At 36.5% G+C, this 21,182-nt stretch overlaps 1 protein-coding gene across 2 annotated transcripts in view; it reads right to left on the reverse strand.

Annotated features, from left to right (window-relative positions):
• The window catches only part of IL17REL (interleukin 17 receptor E like), a 148,751-nt gene that overhangs the window by 39,898 nt on the left and 87,671 nt on the right, over positions 1-21,182 (reverse strand). For both annotated transcript variants that reach the window (XM_053716631.1, XM_053716630.1), the window contains 2 exons: positions 20,701-20,815; positions 1,936-1,980 (listed from right to left, as the gene is read on the reverse strand). In XM_053716631.1, coding sequence (XP_053572606.1) covers positions 1,936-1,980; positions 20,701-20,815 — 160 coding nt within the window. The remainder of the gene's footprint in view (positions 1-1,935; positions 1,981-20,700; positions 20,816-21,182) is intronic.

Genomic DNA, 21,182 nt, shown 5'->3' on the forward strand with positions numbered 1-21,182 from the left:
AGCGGTAATTTGCTGTTCCAATCCACACTGAACTATCTGAACTGTTGATCCTGATTGGAGTACCTTGGATGACGTAGAGCAGCCGACGTGTGTCTGTCGGGCGACTCAGAACGGTCCCGATCTGTTTGTAGAGGCATGCCATCTGTGCCACTCCGCTTGTGAGTATCTGTCACCACGGGGGTCTCTCTTAATGTGTGGGGATTTTCCATCCTGCTAGATCAACGATACTGTTTTATGTTCTTGGCGCCTCTCTCCTCTTTCCTACTACAGCTCTGAATCCATTCGGACTATCATTGGGAGTGCTGCCAGCAAGTTTGATCTCACATCAATACATTTGACGTCCTAACACTAGCGCACCCTCCGAGGACTTGTTAATCCTTTTTTCCGTAAACTGTAAAACTGGCATTGACAACGGCTGTTTTTAATTGCTTTGATAATTGTTATAATATTTGAGGAAATGATTAGCTGGTTGTTTATATTTCACTTGTCATCCCATCCTTTTCCTTTTAAGCTCTTTAATCAAAAGTGCAACAGAATTGTATTTTATACAGCTCATGAAATGTGTTTCTAAATATATCACACTGCTATCAATTATGGCAATAAATGTTATCAATACATTTTAAAAGCTTTATATAGGTTACAGTCTGTAACATAACTTACAGGACGATTTCAGGGAATTAAAACAAATTACAACAGACAATGTCATGCCTGAGCTACTTTCTCAGAAAGCACTGCTCTTTTCTTAGGGTGACCAACCTACTCTACTGACATTTCTTGTGGGATAAAGGGCATTAGAGGCAAATGTTGGAAGCTTCTAATGATGTCCAGTATTGGTTTAGGGGCTGTGTTCTACTGTCCTTCCAATCACTCTCCCCTCCCTATAAATGCCTCAGTATAAAAAACCTCAGGCAGAAAAATGGATCCTTAAGCTTCTTAAGCGGCCAACAGCTAAAAGTAGTTTACGACTCCATTTTAGTACCAGATTTCCATTGAAATATTATTTGCATTGCATGCAGTTGCTCTTTTCGTGTAGGTGTAAATTTACATAGTGTTAACGCTTCCATCTGACGTCATATTTCTCGAAAATCTCACCTTAACTAGCTCATTGCTATTGTAACCTAACCTTACACTATAAAAGTTATGTTTAGCGTCTGCGCTCCTTATTCATGATTATCTCAAGAAAGAAAAAAAAAACAAAGATACATTGAATTAATTAAAAATGAAATGAAAATGTACTATTTAGTGCTGCCCTAGGCATAGTCCTAGTTGGGATTATGGAGATATGTGCTTGATTATATTTTTATATGTAAATACATATTTATATTTAAATAGGAACATAACTCCAACTAGCCCTACACATTGGTCAGCAACAAATATTACAAATAACAATACATTTATAAAGTAAACACTTGCATTGTTTGAAAACTTTAATATCTCAATGGAAAAGAGGCATCAAAAAGGTTATTTCCTCTTTTACACCTAGTTGGGCATGCCGTGATGTTTAAGACATTTTTGATAGCTTCCGGCAGTGTTTTAACTGTTTGCGCTTTCAATAGAAACCTGGGATAAATTAGCGCATTTCAGCTTCTATTATTTTCCATGGGCCGCATAATTATTTTCGCATGGCAAATGCACCATTGTAAACTGTTGATAAGTGTAATGGCTTCTAAAGTTGTACTTTATCTATTAATATAATATCTATGGTTATGTTCTGCTAAAATACAGTACTACCTCCAAATACCTGCAATTCAAGAATTTTAGGCAACGGAAAGTGTCCTATACTTTATACCCTGCAGTGTTAAAAGTAATGTAAACAGCTGAGTGATTACTGTTTAACCCCTAGGCTGCCAAGCAGGTAAAGTAGTATTTAGCACTAAAAATGTATCCCTGCTTGCTATGTGTGACCTGCCTGCTGTGTGCAAAGGCCCAACTTACTCAAACATGATAATACATTCTTCCCAACATCCTGGTTTTGGCAATCTGAAAGAAAACACATTGTACAAATTACCTTTTAAAAAGTGTGAGTTAAAATATATATCTTTTTTATTTTAGCTTTATATAAGGTACTGTTTGTTCCTATATTGATGGCAAAAACAAAACAAAACAGGCACATTATGTGATATAGTTAAACTTTCAGGGACATTATTTTTAGATTTTTTTGTCCTCATCTGATATAGAAGACCATTAGCTGAATGGTACTGAACCTTCTGTGCTTTATAGGCTAGATTCTCTAAAGCTTAGATTCTATGAAGCTCCTGTCCTAATTCTACAAAGGCAGTTTTTACCTTGAGAATAGTGTGTCTGGCAAAGGGGTGTTCCCTGCTTTAAAATATGTGAAGGTGATGAATACATTACAATAGGACTCACAAAAAATCATAATTGAAAAATTGTACAAAATGAATAAATTCATTATTGAAATAAAAGTAGAAGTGAGCATATAAAGAGAAATAGAATGTGGGTATAGCATGAAAAAAAGAAAAAGCTCCAGTTATCAACTATTTAAAAGGACATGAAGCTTTAAACTGAAATATACATAAATACATTTCAGTTTTTTAAAGAGACATTACACCAAATAAAATTCTCATGATTCAGATAGAGGATACAATTTTAATCAACTTTCTAATTTATTTCTATTATCTAATTTGCTTCATTCTCTTGATATTCTTTCCTGAAAAGGCATAGCTAAATATGCTCAGTAGCTGCTGATTGGTGGCCGCACATAGATGTGTGATTGGCTGACCCATGTGCATTGCTATTTCTTTAACAAAGGATATCTAAAGAATGAAGCAAATTAAATAATAGAAGTAAATTGGAATGTTGTTTAAATTGTAGTCTCTGAATCACGAAAGAAAATGTTTGGGTTTAATGTCCCTTTAAATAGTAGTATTTTTGTAATACATATGCATACATTCTAATTGTTCTAGATATTGCTGATTTGTCATTGGTTGGGAGGACTGCCCACTTTCACTCACATAGCTCCTCCCACTCCACTGCTGTGATTCTATCCCTACCAACAAGTCCCCCTCACCTTCCTGTCACTGTTTCCGTTCCTGCTTTTACTGTTTATGGAACATATATACATAATACCTATGCACCCCATTCATATCTTACCATATTTATTAGCACAGACAGTAATAATATGTTAAAGTCAGCATTCATTGCTTGAAATATTTTATTTTATTTTTTTAACCCACTGCTGATTCCTAATATCTGAATGGTATTCTATATTTTTTTTACATCATTGACAAAGTATTCCATGCCTAGGATATAAATCATAAATATTTCAGATATTTTCCATTCTTACACAAGAAAAGTTTTGTTTTCATCAAATTTTCTTGCATGCTAATACCATTATGTTCTTTCCAAGTATTTTATCTTTGCCACATATTTACTGATCTAGTAGATTCTACCACACTGTCAAGTATTAATTCAGTTCCACTGAGGAAATAGTAAGTTAAACTGGGTATTAAACTAAAAATCAAGGATATAAAGAAGCACTATTTAAATGTTTTATATATTTTTTATATAATGAAAATACATCAAATTAAATCTATTTAAATTGATATTGAAACTAAGGGTGAATAGTTATATACAAAACTTACTCTAGTATCAGTTGCGCTAGACATGGGCATTTGGATTAATAGGGGAAAATACTAATATTAAGGTAATCTGCATTCATTTCAAAACAAAAAATAAGTGCGCCTTTTAATAAATAAATTAAGGAACCAATGATGGTGCAGCAAAAAAAAAATTAGTTACCCGTTTATGGTTTATGCCATTAAAAATGTTACTCTAAAGGCAGGAAATGTTTTTTAAAAGTTCAGATCTACACTAAAGTTTAAAGGGACTGTCAATCCAAAAAATGTTATTGTTTAAAAAGTAAGATAATCCCTTTATTACAAATTCCCCAATTTTGCATAAGCAACACGATCATATTAATATACGGTTTACTTCTATGATTACCTTGTATCTAAGCCTCTGTAGACTGCCCCTGTATCTCAGTGCTTTTTACAAACATTTTGCATTTTAGCCAATCAGTGATGCTTCATAAATAACTCCACGGAAGTGAGCACAATGCTATCTATATGGCACACATCTATCTACTGTCTTGCTATGAAAATCTTTTAAAGTGCACTGAAATAAGAGGCATTTGCAGACATTTAGAAACAGTCATTGATTTAGAAGTTTAAAGGTTAAAAAGTTTATTAATAGGGGGAGGAGCTAACACACAAGCTGGATCGTCGAAAATCTCAGCAGCTCCGGGTATATCACTTTTATAAGTCAAGTTTGGTGACAATCCAGCCTATAATTTTGCAACAATATTGGCATCCTAAAAACCCAGGAGTCTTAAAAACTCGATATTACAAGGGAAAATCATCCTGGTGTAGACACTTTGCTACTTAAAGGGACATGAAACCCAAAAATGTTCTTTCATGATTCAGATAGAGAATACAATTTCAAACAACTTTCCAATTTACTTCTATTATTTAATTTGCTTATTTCTCTTGATATCCTTTGCTGAAATGTTTATCTAGGCAAGTTCATGTGCACAGTGCAGCAGAGAACCTAGGTCTTAGCTGTTGATTGGTGGCTGCATATATAAACTGATTGTAATTTGCTCACCCATGTGTTCAGTTAGAAACCAGTAGTGAATTGCTGTTCCTTCAACAAATGATACCAAGAGAATAAAACAGATTAGATAATAGAAGTAAATTAGAAAGTTGATTAAAATTGTATTCTCTATCTGAATCATGAAAGAACATTTTTAGGCTTCATGTCCCTTTAAGCACTGGCCTGCTCGGATCCTCTGGGAAAGGTCATCTTCCTGCCCACGTGGAGACCAGCAAAGAGGAATTAGATTGTCTAAATGCTCCATTCCAGTCTCACTGAAGCCAATTATCACTTTAACAAAGTGGACCCCTTACAGCGGGTTATCAACAACTCTCCCCAAGACATAGAGAATCTCTATCTAGACAGCATAGATCAAGATTATGGAAACCCTCAGCAAATGGGAAACAGAAACATCTCAGCTAATTCTCAGCCATTTCAGTGAGTTTACACAGAGTTTGGTCGGATTGCTGTCTGGTAGCCCTACCCTGCATCCTAAGCAGTCTATACCACTACTAGATTTACAGCGGCTAACTACTGAAAGGGGAGAGATGGGGATGACAGTGCGGAAGGCACTGAGCGACCAGCCTGCGTTCCTGAACTCAGACACCATGGAGGGCTGGAATATAGTGTGGGCTGGTATATAAATGATGCATTGTACTGTGTAGATGGATCATTTTTGTTTTATACGATGCACCTCCTAAGAGACTAAAGACTAACGCTGATTAATTTTCATATTCTAACTGTCTATCTTGCAACCTTAAAATTGTCTGAAGTACATATACGTTGAAAAGTTGAGTCTGTCCTGGAGGGGGTAGTTGTAAGTTATGCCTCTATATACCTTATGTCAGGGTGCCAGGAATCAGACTGAGACGAGAAGTGCAAAAATAATCAAACCTTTATTAATAGCAAAAAAAAAAAAAAAAGTCCACAAGTCAAATAACAAGCCAAGAATCAAAACCAGAGTCAGACGAGCCGAGTCAGGAGCCAAAGCGAGTAGTCAGACGAGCCGGAATCAGGCACAAGGAGAGCAGAGTCAGGAACAAGCAAGGGATCAGAAACCAGGAGGGAGGTCAGACAGCCAGGTAATACACAGGAGCTCTCACAAACAGGTCTGAGACAACGCAAGGGCAAAGCATACTGAACAGAGGCCCTTTAAATAATAAGTGATGACATCACCTATCTGAGACTGCATCCTGTCTCACACAGATGATGTATACCAGTCTGGCCATAAAAGGAAGTGCAGGAAATGAGCAGCATCACACAGTATGCACCAGAGTCAGCAAGAGAGGTAACTAAAATGGCTGCCAGCAGCAATTGGCAGACAAAACAGGTAAAAAATCCTGACACCTTAGCTTATATTTTCACTATTAGAGCACACTCTATAATTGGAGGTAATTGTTTATAGTTATGTATTTTGCACACTGATACAGCTCTGGCTCCTACAGACTTGATATATCTACGCCATGATTCACTGTGTGATTAATACCTCTTTGGGTCCTAACTATATTGGTGTATCCTGCTCAACATACCAAGATAGCTCCCTTTATCTGATAAATAAGTGTCGCCTTATATTGTATATATGTTTGAATGTTGGTTTGCAGTTATTTTCCTATATATCTTTATACCATGACTTGCTAGGCTGGAATATCCACCGCTATATGCATATAACTATACCCATTCATAATAATATTATTGTATGGATTAAAACAACAGGATGCCTGATATTTACCATGCATACTTATCGCAATAGGGGAGAGAGTAGTTCTTTGAACACAGTATCAGGGTATGTAATCAGATAATCATATGCAGCTTGCAATGTTACCTTCACTATTTTGAGTGGGGCCTGTGGGGCAGTCTGTGGCCAGGACGGCAGCATAGGCTTCACTTGCATGCACCTAGTGATTTATGTCATATCTCTTCTTTACTGAACATTCTTTATTTAAAACTCTTCTAGATTTGGTCTTGAAATCTGTTATATCTTGCTACCACAGCTCTACTTAAAAGACTCTCTTTAGATACATAGATTGCTACTTATTGTGCTATTCACAACTGGGAAGTGTTTGATTCTACTCTCTACACATCTTATTACTAGTGAGGAAGCGTCTATTTGCCCTAAATATTATAATACGACTTGTATATCATACAGTCATGATTACCTCCATAGCATTAAGACGCCAACCTCACATCCCCCCCCCATACACCTATTGCTCACGTGAGCACTGGAAAATGCATCCTATGAAACCCTACTTGACCTAATTTCCCATATAATCCCCTCCTTGATACAGGTAACAATTAGAGGCTTTGGCCCCTAGTTATCAAGCCGTCAACCTCAAATACGCTGTATTTGTGGCGAGGCTGATTCGCCTAAGTTATCAAGCCCTACAGACCAGCAAAAGTAGAATTTAGTGACGTAAGCTTCGATCCGCCGGACTCAGTCCGACACAGATCGATTCTTGCGTCACTCCAGATGTTCCGCACACAAGTTCGGCACAATCTGACTACTTTTGCTAGTTATCAAAAACTAGCAGGTACGCTCGGCACTTTTCCAGCCCTGGAGGCGGCGGATCCCATAGAAATCAATGGGAGTCTGACCATAGCGAAAGTTCATGTTCGCTGCTGCCAGATATCCCATTGATTCCTATGGGAGATGTCTACACCTAACACCCTAACATGTACCTTGAGTCTAAACACCCCTAATCTGTCCCCCCCTACACCGCCGCAACTAAATAAATGTATTACCCCCTAAACCGCCGCTCCCGGAGCCCACCGGCACTCTAATAAACTTATTAACCCTTAAACCGCCGCTCCCGGACCCCGCCGCCACTATAATAAATATGTTAACCCCTAAACCGCCGCTCCCGGAGCCCACCGCCACTCTAATAAACTGATTCACCCCTAAACTGATCGGAACAGCCAATAGAATGCAAGCTCAATCTGATTGTCTGATTGGATCAGCCAATCCGATTGAACTTTGATCTGATTGGCTGATTAAATAAGCCAATCAGATTTTTCCAACCTTAATTGCGATTGGCTGATAGAATCCTATCAGCCAATCGGAATTTGAGGGACGCCATCTTGGATGACATCACTTAAAGGAACCGTCATTCGTCGTTTAGTCGTCGGTGGAAGAAGATGGCTCCGCGTCGGCTCGTCTAAAGATGGCTCCGCTCCGGATGGATGAAGATTGAAGACGCTGCCTGGATGATGACTTCAATTGGATGGAAGACTTCTTCAGCGCCCCTTGGATGATGACTTCAGTCGGATGGAAGACTTCTTCAGCGCCCCGTGGATGAAGACTTCGGCCGCTGCGGATCTCCTCTTCTATTCCAATGGTGGCTGGCTGGCTGAAGACGGCTAAAGGTAGGATGATCTTCAGTGGGTAGTGTTAGGTTTATTTAGGGGGGGTTTGGGTTAGATTAGGGGTATGTGGGTGGTGGGTTTTAATGTTGGGGGGGTTGTATTTTTTTTTTACAGGCAAAAGAGCTTAATTCTTTGGGGCATGCCCCGCAAAAGGCCCTTTTAAGGGCTGGTAAGGTAATAGAGCTGTTAACTTTTTAATGTAGAATAGGGTAGGGCATTTTTTTATTTTGGGGGGCTTTGTTATTTTATTAGGGGGCTTAGATTAGGTGTACATAGCTTAAAATTGTTGTAATATTTTTTAAATGTTTGTAACTTATTTTTTATATTTTTTGTAACTTAGTTTTTTTTATTTTTTGTACTTTAGTTAGTTTATTTAATTATATTTAATTGTAGTTATTTGTAGGTAATTTATTTTATTAATTTAATGATAGTGTAGAGTTAGGTTTAATTGTAACTTAGCTTAGGATTTATTTTACAGGTAAATTTGTATTTATTTTAGCTAGGTAGTTATTAAATAGTTAATAACTATTCAATAACTATTCTAACTAGCTAAAATAAATACAAAGTTACCTGTAAAATAAATATAAATCCTAAGATAGCTACAATGTAATTATTAATTACATTGTAGCTATCTTAGGGTTTATTTTACAGGTAAGTATTTAGTTTTTAATAGGAATAATTTATTTAATGATAGTGTAGTGGTAGGTGTACATAATTGTAACTTAGGTTAGTTTTTATTTTACAGGTAAATTTCTCTTTATTTTATCTAGGTAGCTATTAAATAGTTAATAACTATTTAATAACTATTGTACCTAGTTAAAATAAATATAAATTTGCCTGTAAAATAAAAATAAATCCTAAAATAGCTACAATATAATTATTATTTATATTGTAGCTATATTAGGGTTTATTTTAAAGGTAAGTATTTAGTTTTAAATAGGATTAATTTAGTTAATAAGAGTTATAATATTTAGATGTATTTAATTTATATTTAAGTTAGGGGGGTGTTAGGGTTAGACTTAGGTTTAGGGGTTAATAATTTTATTATAGTTGCGGCGGTGTAGGGGGGGGCAGCATAGGGGTTAATAAATTTATTATAGGTGGCGACGGTGTAGGGGGGGCAGATTAGGGGTTAATAAGTTTAATATAGGTTGCAGAGGGGTCCGCGAGCGGCGGTTTAGGGGTTAAACAATTTATTTAGTTGCGGCGGCGTACGGGATCGGCAGGATATGGGTTAATAAATTTATTATAGGTGGCGGCAGTATAGGGGGGGCAGGATAGGGGTTAATGGGTATTATGTAGGTGGCGGCGGGGTCCGGGAGCGTCGGTTTAGGGGTTAATCAGTTTATTAGAGTGGCGGTGGGCTCCGGGAGCGGCGGTTTAGGGGTTAATACATTTATAAGAGTTGCGGCGGGGTCTAGGAGCAGCGGTTTAGGGGTTAATAACTTTATTTAGTTGCGGGGGGCTCCGGGGGTGCCGGTATAGGGGGTAGAACAGTATAGTTAGTGTGGGTGCTTAGTGACAGTTTCAATAAAGCTGTAAAAAAGCCGAAGAGCAGCGAGATCGTATGAGTGATAACTATCACAGTCCGCTGCTCATCGCCCCGTACTTGGTGCACGGCTTTTTGACAGATTTATTCATAACTTTGGCGAGATTTTTCAGGTCCGCGGCGGCGATGGTAGGTGAGCTTGGGCGGGAGTATTGGGCCGGCGAAGGCAGGTAAGTAGACACGTTGATAACTAGGCCTCTTTGTGTGTTATTTGGGGACAACTTTCCACGAGTGATCTAATCAAATTTTGAGGAGATATATAACACGAGATCATAGATTGTTATTTATATAAAAAATGAGGTTTGCTTGCCTTTCTATATAGGCAATTTCAGTGTCTACTTAGAGCGACCTGTATAGATTTCATATATGGCAAGAATTTGACCTCAATGACAACTATGTTTCTGCAAGCTAAAAAATGTCTTTTTCTTTTCTGCTCTAGTTGAATTAATTTTGTATTTTGCAATTTGCTTGATATTCTCTATAACCTCAATAAAAATATATTTAAAAAAAAAAAAAAGTTTATTAATATAACAATATTGGTTGTGCTAAGCCAGGGAATGGGTAGTTAAAGGCATTATCTATCTTTTTAAACAATAAAAAAAAATCAAGTAGACTGTCTCTTTAAATTTACCAATTCAATAATTATACTATTCAGCTTTTATTGTCATTTAATTCATTTCTTTGTCAACCAACATGTATGGAAGCTTCACCTTTTTGTGCTGCTGGCTTATAACAGTATCACTAGTACTATTTAAATTTTATTTTTAAGTTTAGAGGGACAGTCTACTTGATTTTTTATTGCTTTAAAAGATAAATAACATCTTTACTACCCATTCTCCAGCTTTATATATATATTATTAACCCCTTAATGACCGGACCATTTTTCAATTTTCTTACCCTTAATGACAATGGCTATTTTTACATTTCTGCAGTGTTTGTGTTTAGATGTAATTTTCCTCTTACTCATTTACTGTACCCATACATATTATATACCGTTTTTCTCGCCATTAAATGGACTTTCTAAAGATACCATTATTTTCATCATATCTTATAATTTACTATAAAAAAATGTAAAATATGAGGAAAAAATTGAAAAAAAAACACTTTTTCTAACTTTGACCCCCAAAATTTGTTACACATCTACAACCACCAAAAAAAAAACATTCTAAATAGTTTCTAAATTTTGTCCTGAGTTTAGAAATATCCAATGTTTACATGTTCTTTGCTTTTTTTACAAGTTATAGGGCCATAAATACAAGTAGCGCTTTGCTATTTCCAAACCACTTTTTTCCAAAATTAGCGCTAGTTACATTGGAACACTGATATCTTTCAGGAATCCCTGAATATCCCTTGACATGTATATATTTATATTTAGAAGACATCCCAAAGTATTGATCTAGGCCCATTTTTGTATATTTCATGCCACCATTTCACCGCCAAATACGATCAAATAAAAAAAAAAACTTAAATTTTTCACAATTTTAGGTTTCTCACTGAAATTATTTACAAACAGCTTGTGCAATTATGGCACAAATGGTTGTAAATGCTTCTCTGGGATCCCCTTTGTTCAGAAATAGCAGACATATATGGCTTTGGCGTTGCTTTTTGGTAATAATAAGGCCGTTTAATACTGCTGCGCACCACACTTGTAATATGCCCAGCAGTTAAGGGGTTAATTAGGTAGCTTGTAGGGTTAATTTTTAGCTTTAGCGTAGAGATCAGCCTCCCACCTGACACATTCCCCCCCTGACCCCCCTCAAACAGCTCTCTTCCCTCCCCCACCTCACAATTGTCACCGCCATCTTAAGTACTGGCAGAAAGTCTGCCAGTACTGAAATAAAAATAATTTATTATTATTTTTTTTATTTTTTCATACAGTCTGCAGTGATGGATCCCCCCCTTACCCCACAACCTCCCTGATCCCCCCCAATACATCTCTCTAAACCTCCCCCTCTAACTATTTGCCGCCATCTTGGGTACTGGCAGCTGTCTGCCAGTACCCAATTTGCCCCCCAAAATAGTTTTTTTTTACTTTTTTATATGTAATACTTGTTTTCTGTAGTGTAGCTGGCCCCCCTAAATGATCTACATCCCTCCCCCTCCCAGATCCCTTACTAAAGAATTAAGATCCCCCTGCTTCCACATCGGTCTTTTTTTTTTACTTTCATTTTCGGCACCCGCCCCCCCGGCCGCAAACGCCCCTCCGGTAATAACAGCAAAAGAAGTCAGATCGCTTTGGGAAATTAACTGAGGCTAATACAGATAAAGGCTGCTCCCACCAACCAACGAAATTGTTAGTATCAGTGGCCGATGCAGAGAGGGCCACAGAGTGGCCCTTTCTGCATCGGTATGTAAAATAGGGGATTGCAGTGATGCCTCAATATTGAGGCATCACTACAATCCCTTGGAAGCAGCTGGAAGCAATCGTGATCGCTTCCAGCACTTCAGACAACAGAGGACGTACCAGGTACGTCAATTGTCATTAAGGGAGTTTTTTCCTATGACGTACCTGGTACGTCCTCTGTCATTAAGGGGTTAATATATACAGGCAGTCCTCGGGTTACAGACATCCGACTTAAGTACAACTCGTACTTACATACAGAGAAAATAGAGCTTTATCAACAATCCTTCTTTCCAGGATAATCCAAAATACTGAAAATCCAATTGTCACAAGGACAGAAAGTGATGGGAAATTTTCTGAACAGGGGCACAGATAGCAAAACAAACTTTATCCTATGCTATCCAAAACAAAAACAAAATGTTTGGCTTTTCACCTGGTTTCACCTAAAAAAAGTGCCTGTTCCAACTTACATACAAATTCAACTTAAGAACAAACCTACAGAACCTATCTTGTTCGTAACCTGGGGACTGCCTGTATATTAATATATTATTATAGTATATTAATATACTTTAGAACCTCTAAACCTATAAATCTCTGCCTGTTTCTAAGCTTTTGCAGGCCACCTCTTATCTCATGTGCATTTTATTAATTTTTCACATCCAGAAATGCTAGCTCATGGGTGCTATATAGATAACATTGTGCTTATTGAGTTATGCATGAGTCAGCACTAATTGGCTAAAATGCAAGTTTGTAAAAAGCACTGAGATAAGTAGGCAGTCTCCAGAGGCTTAGATACAAGATAATCACAGAGGATGGTTATGCAAAACTGGGGAATAGGTAAAAAGATGTTCACAAGATCAAAGTGTCTTTTAAAAAATGAATTGCCTTTTTAAATGTGATCAATATCACATTGCTGAGATATTATATATATTAAATATCTGATTCCAGGAAAACTTATATAATATAGTGAAGCAATTTCAGGCATTACAGAACAGCATGTTCTTATTTTTAAAGTCTTCCAATATTGATTCTTTCTTTTATCTTTAAGGTTTTGTTTTCCATGTGCTTGGCTCTTTGCGTGTGTTTATTTTCTGTTTGAGAGAATTGCCGTAATTGCTTCCGCATTTTTTAAAACATGGAAGGAATTTCCATTCTATTAATATTTACCTGATAATAAAGGAGGTAAATCACATTACATAATCTGGATATCAATTCTCAGGCAATATCTCTGTAACATTAATTAAAGGGACATAGGCTGAGCTAAGTTTCAACGAAGGATACCAAAAGACAGAGGTAAAGTCAAAATTAAAGTTTTATAGTTTAATTTAGATAGATTATGCAATTTTAAACAACTTTACGTTTGCTTCATTGTCTTGATATCCTTTGGTGAAAAGTAAATCTTGGTAGGTTCATAAGAGTTTAGGAGCGTGCACGTGTCTTTAGTCCTCTATAGCAGCAGCATTTTGCAACATTGTTTGTAACAGCATTATACATTGTTGCAAACACTGCTGCCATAGAGAGCTATAAACATGCTCCTTTATGAGCCTACCTATATTTGCTCATAAACACAATATGTTTGTGGAATTAAGCAAACTTAATATCCTAAGGAAATTAGAAAGATGATAAAAATGACATGTATTCAGGAATAACATTTGTTATCTGCGTCCATAAAACCTTAAACAATGCAGTAACACATCTAAAAAAAAAAACGATTTTAACAATTAACAACCATACTAATTATAAACAGTTAGAACATATATTAAAGGGATAGGAAAGTCAAAATTAATCGTGCATGATTCAGATCGAGCATGTCAATTTAAGATACTTTTAAATTCACTTCTATTTTCAAATGTGCTTCGTTCTCTTGGTATCCCATGTTGAAAAATAATACGCAGATATCCTACACTAGTGGGAGCTAGCTGCTGATTGGTGCCACACATTTGTCTCTTGCGATTGGCTAACTGGATGTGCTAAGCTAGCTGCTGTTCCTTCAGCAAAGGATAGCAAGATAATGAAGCAAATTTGATAATAGAAGTAAATTTGAAACTTGTTTAAAATTGTATGTTCTATCCAATTAATGAAAGAAAATGTTGGGGTTTTCTACACCTTTAATAACTATTTGTTTATTTGACCAAAATAGCATTCAAGTTACAATACCCACTATAGGATGCTATGAATGTTGATTAAGGGGGCGACTTAAAAATGATTTAAATGTGCTTTAATTTATAATAATAATATCTGTGGTTACTATAGTTGCTGTAAAAATGTTAACCATGGGAAATTATTAATGTCTATCACCTAGATTACGAGTTCTGCGTTAGCCTTAAAAAGAAACGTTAAGGGGTCCTAATGCTGCTTTTTAACGCCCACTGGTATTGCGAGTTTGGCAGGTACAGGTGTACCACTCACTTTTTTTCAGCGACTCGAGGCTACCGCAAATCCCCTTACGTCAATTGCGTATCCTATCTTTTTAATGGGATTAGCCTAACACCGGTATTACGAGTCTTGGAAGAAGAGAGCGGTACAGCCTCTACCTCCAAGACTCCAACCGCAAAAAAAAGTCAGTAGTTAAGAGTTTTATGGGCTAACGCCGGAACATAAAGCTCTTAACTACAGTGCTATAAAGTACACTAAAACCCATAAACTACCTATGAACCCCTAAACCGAGGCCCCCCCACATCGCAAACCCTATGATAAAATGTTTTAACCCCTAATCTTCTGACCGGACATCGCCGCCACCTACATTATCCCTATGAACCCCTAATCTTCTGCACCTAACATCGCTGACACCTATATTGTATTTATTACCCCCTAATCTGCCCCCCCAACGTCGCCGCCACCTACCTACACTTAATAACCCCTAATCTGCCGACCGGACATCGCCACCACTATAATAAATGTATTAACCCCTAAACTGGCGCACTCCCGCCTCGCAAACACTATAATAAATTGTATTAACCCCTAATCTGCCCTCCCTAACATCAACGCCACTTACCTACAATTATTAACCCCTAATCTCCCGCCCCCAACATCGCTGCTACTTTATTAAAGTTATTAACCACTAAACCTAAGTCTAACCCTAACCCTAACAACCCCCTAAGTTAAATATAATAAAATAAAACAAACTAAAATTGCTATCATGAAATAAATTAATCTTATTTAAAACTAAATACTTACCTATAAAATAAACCCTAATATAGCTACAATATAACTAATAGTAACATTGTATTTATTTTAGGATTTATATTTATTTTACAGGCAACTTTGTATTTATTTTAACTAGGTACAATAGCTATTAAATAGCTAATAACTATTTAATAGCTACCTAGTTAAAATAATTACAAAATTACCTGTAAAATAAATCCTTACCTAAGTTACAAATACACAATATCAATAAATTAATTAAATAAATTAACTACAATTATCTAAACTAAAATACAATTCAATAAACTAAACTATAATACAAAAAAACCCATTAAATTACAAAAAATAAAAAAATCTTACAAGAATTTGAATCTAATTACACCTAATCTAAACCCCCTAATAAAATAAAAAAGCCCCCCAAAAACATAAAATGCCCTACCCTATACTAAATTACAAATAGCCCTTAAAAGGGCCTTTTGCTGGGCATTGCCCCAAAGTAATCAGCTCTTTTACCTGTAAAAAAACATACAATACCCCCCCAACATTAAAACCCACCACCCACACACCCCTACTCTAAAACCCACCCGATCCCCCCTTAAAAAAACCTAACACTACCCCCTGAAGATCACCCTACCTTGAGTCGTCTTCAGCCAGCCGGCCACCGATGGGACAGAAGAGGACATCCGGAGCGGCAGAAGTCTTGATCCGATTGGGGCAGAAGAGGTCCTCCAAGCGGCAGATGTCTTCATCCAAGCGGCATCTTCTATCTTCAATCAACCGGAGCAGAGCGGAGCCATCTTGAATCCATCCGACGCAGAGCCATCCTCTTCTTCCGATGTCCTAAGGCCGAATGAAGGTTCCTTTAAATGACGTCATCCAAGATGGCGTCCCTTGAATTCCGATTGGCTGATAGGATTCTATCAGCCAATAGGAATTAATGTAGGAAAAATCTGATTGATTGATTTAATCAGTCAATCGGATTAAAGTTCAATCCGATTTGCTGATTGGATGAGCCAATAGAATTGACCTTGCATTCTATTGGCTTATCCAATCGGCGACATTGGGGGGGACAGATTAGGGATTAATAAATATAACATAGGTGTCAGCGATGTTAGAGACAGCAGATTAGGGGTTCATAGGGATAATGTAGGTTGCGGCGGTGTCCGGATCGGCAGGGGTTAATAGTATAATGCAGGTGTCAGCGATAGCGGGGGCGGCAGATTAGGGGTTAATAAGTGTAAGATTAGGGGTGTTTAGACTCAGGGTTCATGTTAGGGTGTTAGGTGTAGACTTAGAAAGTGTTTCCCCATAGGAAACAATGGGGCTGCGTTAGGAGCTGAACGCTGCTTTTTTGCAGGTGTTAGTTTTTTTTTCAGCCAGCTCAGCCCCATTGTTTCCTATGGGGAAATCGTGCACGAGCATGTTTTTCCAGCTTACCACTACCGTAAGCAACGCTGGTATTGAGGGTTGAAGTGGAGCTAAATTTGGCTCAACGCTCACTTTACTGAGGCTAACGCAGCCATTCAGACAACTCGTAATACCAGCGTTGGTAAAAAAAAAAAAGGCTCGTTAGCACCGCAGGTCTTTACCGACAAAACTTGTAATCTAGGCGTATGGATTTATTAGTTATTAGTAGTACTTATAAGGGCAAAGATTAAATATAAAATAAAATAAAATAAATACATCAGAATTGGGACCTAAGTTGACTCTTTTGTCTTTTTTTTTCAGTTTAATATGTTACTGGGGTAATCATGTTACAGACTATATTTTGATCAAATTCTTACATATCTATTAGTGTAACCTGAGATAATAAGTAAAAGAAGAGACAAGTTAATTAATATTCTGATGTCATTATGGTTTCAATCAGACTGACATTTCTTGTTGCTATCACTATTCTTGTTGCTATTAGCCTGATACTGGGACAACAGTATTTTATACCACCACCTCTATATTCCTTGCAGCTAAAAAAAAAAGGTATATTGAATCTGTAGATTTTTTTTTATTTGCTAAAACAATATTTTTGTTCTAATGAGATGAATTAATAAATAATGAACACCAACTAGCTATTAAGCAGTACTATTTAAGTCTTTAAATTACATGAAATGACAAATGTTTATTTAAATATTTAGTTAGAATATACAATTTGAAAAAAAATGTTTCCAATTAACTTACATTATATTATCAAATTTACTTGGTATCCTTTGTTAAATAGGAGGTCGATATAAAATACCTTTAAGGTATTTTATATGCATACTTACTTAGAGGGACACTGAACCCAAATGTTTTCTTTCGTGACTCAGACAGAGCATGCAATTTTAAGCAACTTTCTAATTTACTCCTATTATCATTTTTTTTTCATTCTCTTGGTATCTTTATTTGAAAAGCAAGAATGTAAGTTTATATGCCGGCCCATTTTTGGTGAACAACCTGTGTTGTTCATACTGATTGGTGGATTAATTTAACCGACCAATGAACAAGTGCTGTCCAGGGTCTAAACCAAAAAATAGCTTAGATGCCTTCTTTTTCAAATAAAGATAGCAAGAGAATGAAGAAAAATTGATAATAGGAGTAAATTCGAAAGTTGCTTAAAATCGCATGCTCTATCTGCATCATGAAAGAAAAAAATTGGGTTCAGTGTCCTTTTAAAGTGAATGTCAACTTTTACGAATGAAAGCCCTGTTTTTAAAAATACTATTAAAATCAGGGGCACTTTCATTCATGAAAGTTTACATTGAAGCCGTTCTTTTAAAATACTTACCTTTTATTCCTAGCAAGGGTGGAACACCGGAGCAGTGATTTCCCCGCCTCCAGGTCGTCTCTTCTTACGTCAGAAATGACAAATCTGGCTTCCCCCCAGAGCAAACATTGCCTGAGGCCACGCTGTGATTGGAGGAAGCCGGATTAATCATTTCTGAAGTAAGAAGAGACGTCCTGGGGGCGGAAGAATTGCTGCTCCGGTGTTCCACACTTGCTAGGAATGTGTTTGATACCGTGACTGGTGTTGCATATATGGTTATAGTTGCTGGCATTTAAGTTCTAGCCTTCATGGTAGCATGAAGAATTCTATTGATATTGTTTTTAAATTATTAATGTATAAGTTGGTGATGGGTGGTTTTGTTGTTTGTCCTCACTTAAGTATTCATCATATTATTTGTTTGTTTTCAGAGTTAATATGTCCTGATGAAGGTCTGAATGAGGGCCGAAAGGTCGACCATTCTTTGTTGATATATATATATATATATATATATATATATATATATATATATATATATATATATATATATATATATATATATATATATATATATATATATATATATATATATATATATATATATACAAGATAGATAGATAGATAGATAGATAGATAGATAGATAGAAGATAGATAGATAGAAAGAAAGAAAGAAAATGTTATTTAAACCTAGAAATATTGTTATTTCTTTATTTTAATTTTATTTTATTTTAATGGGCAAAATAATACAATTTTAATTGCTCACTTGACTGCAATCCCCTCTAGCAGACAAGGAGTTAATAAAGCAGTGATGGAAGAAGCAACTGGTACAGAAGAAACAATTGGTGAAGATATCCTGCCTAAGCCCTACAGTAAAGGAAAAGATTGTACAGCAAATGCTGATGGCGATCATTGATTATGGGGACGTAGTATATGCACCTGCACCGCAAACTCACCTTAATAAACTTAATACATTGTATAACTCGTTCTGCCGCTTTGTGCTACAACGTAACTACAGGACCCACCATTGTGACATGCTAAAAGAACTAAACTGGTTGTCGCTGGAATCCAGACACACCCTCCATCTTTCCTGCCTTGTGTTTAAGAGCCTTTCTGGTAAGCTCCCACCCTACCTGAGCAGAATGCTCTTCCCAGCTGTTCCCACCTCCTATAACCTCTGATCCAGTAACAGCACATTATTTAGTCTGCCTCAATACAAAAAGAAAGCAGTTCGATCCTCCTTTTCCTACAGAGCACCACAATTATGTAACAACCTCCCGCACACTTTCAAACCTTCCCCATGCCTAATATCCTTTAAAAGATCCCTCTCTACATATCTCAAAACAGAATGCACCTGTCATGGTTGATTATATATTTCCCACCTGTTATATGTTAATTGTTGTATATATTGTCTATTAATATTGTTTTTGTATCTTATTGTACCAATGCAATGTTTTGTGCCCCCAGGACATACTTGAAAACAAGAGAAATCTCAATGTAGCCTTCCTGGTAAAATATTTTTATAAATAAAAACAAAAAATAAATAAATAAATAAATATGTGTTGCATTTCTTTATGACCATCAACTTCCCAAAGAAATAGCAGGAGAAAGTATGGTTAACCGGAACATTAGGGACTTTACTTTTCATATAGACCTACAGGCTGCTTGATCTATGGGCTTCTGAGGAAATCTCTAGCAGGGATTAGTGCCGGGGGGAGCCAGGGAACTACTTGATTTTGCTGATGTTAAAGGGACAGTTTAGTCCAAAATAAACTTTCATGATTCAGATAGGGCATGTAATTTTAAACAATTTTCCAATTTACTTTTATCACCAATTTTGCTTTGTTCTCTTGGTATTCTTAGTTGAAAGCTTAATCTAGGAGGTTCGTATGCTAATTTCTTAGACCTTGAAGGCCACCTCTTTTCAGAATGCATTTTAACAGTTTTTCACCACTAGAGGGTGTTAGTTCATGTATTTCATATAGATAACACTGTGCTCATGCACGTGAAGTTATCTGGGAGCAGGCACTGATTGGCTAAACTGCAAGTCTGTCAAAAGAACTGAAATAAAGGGGAAGTTTGTACAAGATAATCACAGAGGTTAAAAGTATATTAATATAACTGTGTTGGTTATGCAAAACTGGGGAATGGGTAATAAAGGGATTATCTATCTTTTAAAACAATAAAAATTCTAGTGTAGACTGTCCCTTTAACAGGGAAAGAACTCTGTAACAGGTCTTCTTCCAGCACACTTTAAATCAGCCCCAAAGTGACTTCCTTATGTGCAGTCAATTTGCATGTGGAAGCAAAACAAAGCGAATAGTGTCTCTCTATTTCAATAGTAATGGGTGTGCTGGTTAACAGTGGTGTACTGTGGAACAGCTTTGTGGAGGAGACCAGCTCCAAAGATGTTTTGCCTGCATGTTTTGCCTGCATGTTTTGCCTGCATTTAGGTTCAAAGTTGTGCTTGATTCTTCAATAAAAATTAAATAAAAACTAGTTGTCACTGTTATACATTGCACCTCCCGAGAGCCATCTTTTCATGCTGTCACACATAATGCCTTAATTTATGCCTGACACTTTACATCCCCCCCCCTCTCGCTCTCTTTCTCAAACTGTTGGACTTTTATAACATTTATTTCAAAAAAGTAACTTACTAATAAAATAAAATATTATAAATAATTATATCATAAGTGTAATGGTGACGTTTTATTTGGTGGGCAGAGCCCATGCTGCCCATATTGACAAGGCTCTGCTTGTCTTTACCTGTTACATTGTAAGCTCTATATGGAGCAGAGGCCTGTAATACTCTCTCAGTCTGCATTTCCCAGTCTTACCTTTATTTATTTATTTATTTATTTATTGTACTTTCTATATAGCATTGCAGAATCTGTTGTCACATTAGAATTAAATATAATGAGATAATAATAATTAGTTAAATTACTTTCAAATTGTTTTCTTACCTTCTACAGTATACTGCCGTGCTAATTCAACATTACAAAAATATGGAATTGTTTTCATGGTCACATACACTTGTTGGGCAACACCAACCTCGAAACAGTTATACTGGATATGTATCTGTTAGAATAAAAAAAAAAACAATTGATAACTCTTTACAAATCCCAGATGGCTCTAGTCATTTACTTAAATGATTTGACATACATCTGGGAAGTTCTACACCCTAAAATTGTGGGGGCTAACCACAAAGTTAAATACAAGGGTTCATGGTGTACTGAGTAGACCACAGCTTCTACCACATAATCCTTCATTATTTTGGTTTAAATCCCTCTACTATTATTGATATCTTTTCTTCATCTGTATAGAGCACTGAAACAGTATTATATCTGAAATTTTGCTAGCAAAATTCCATTACTGAAAAGTGATCTTTTCATCATTTCTAACACTTTTGTTCTATTACTTTATTCTCAACCACTGAGTAGAAATC

The sequence above is a fragment of the Bombina bombina genome, chromosome 6, assembly GCF_027579735.1.
Source record: "Bombina bombina isolate aBomBom1 chromosome 6, aBomBom1.pri, whole genome shotgun sequence".
NCBI lineage: Eukaryota > Metazoa > Chordata > Amphibia > Anura > Bombinatoridae > Bombina > Bombina bombina.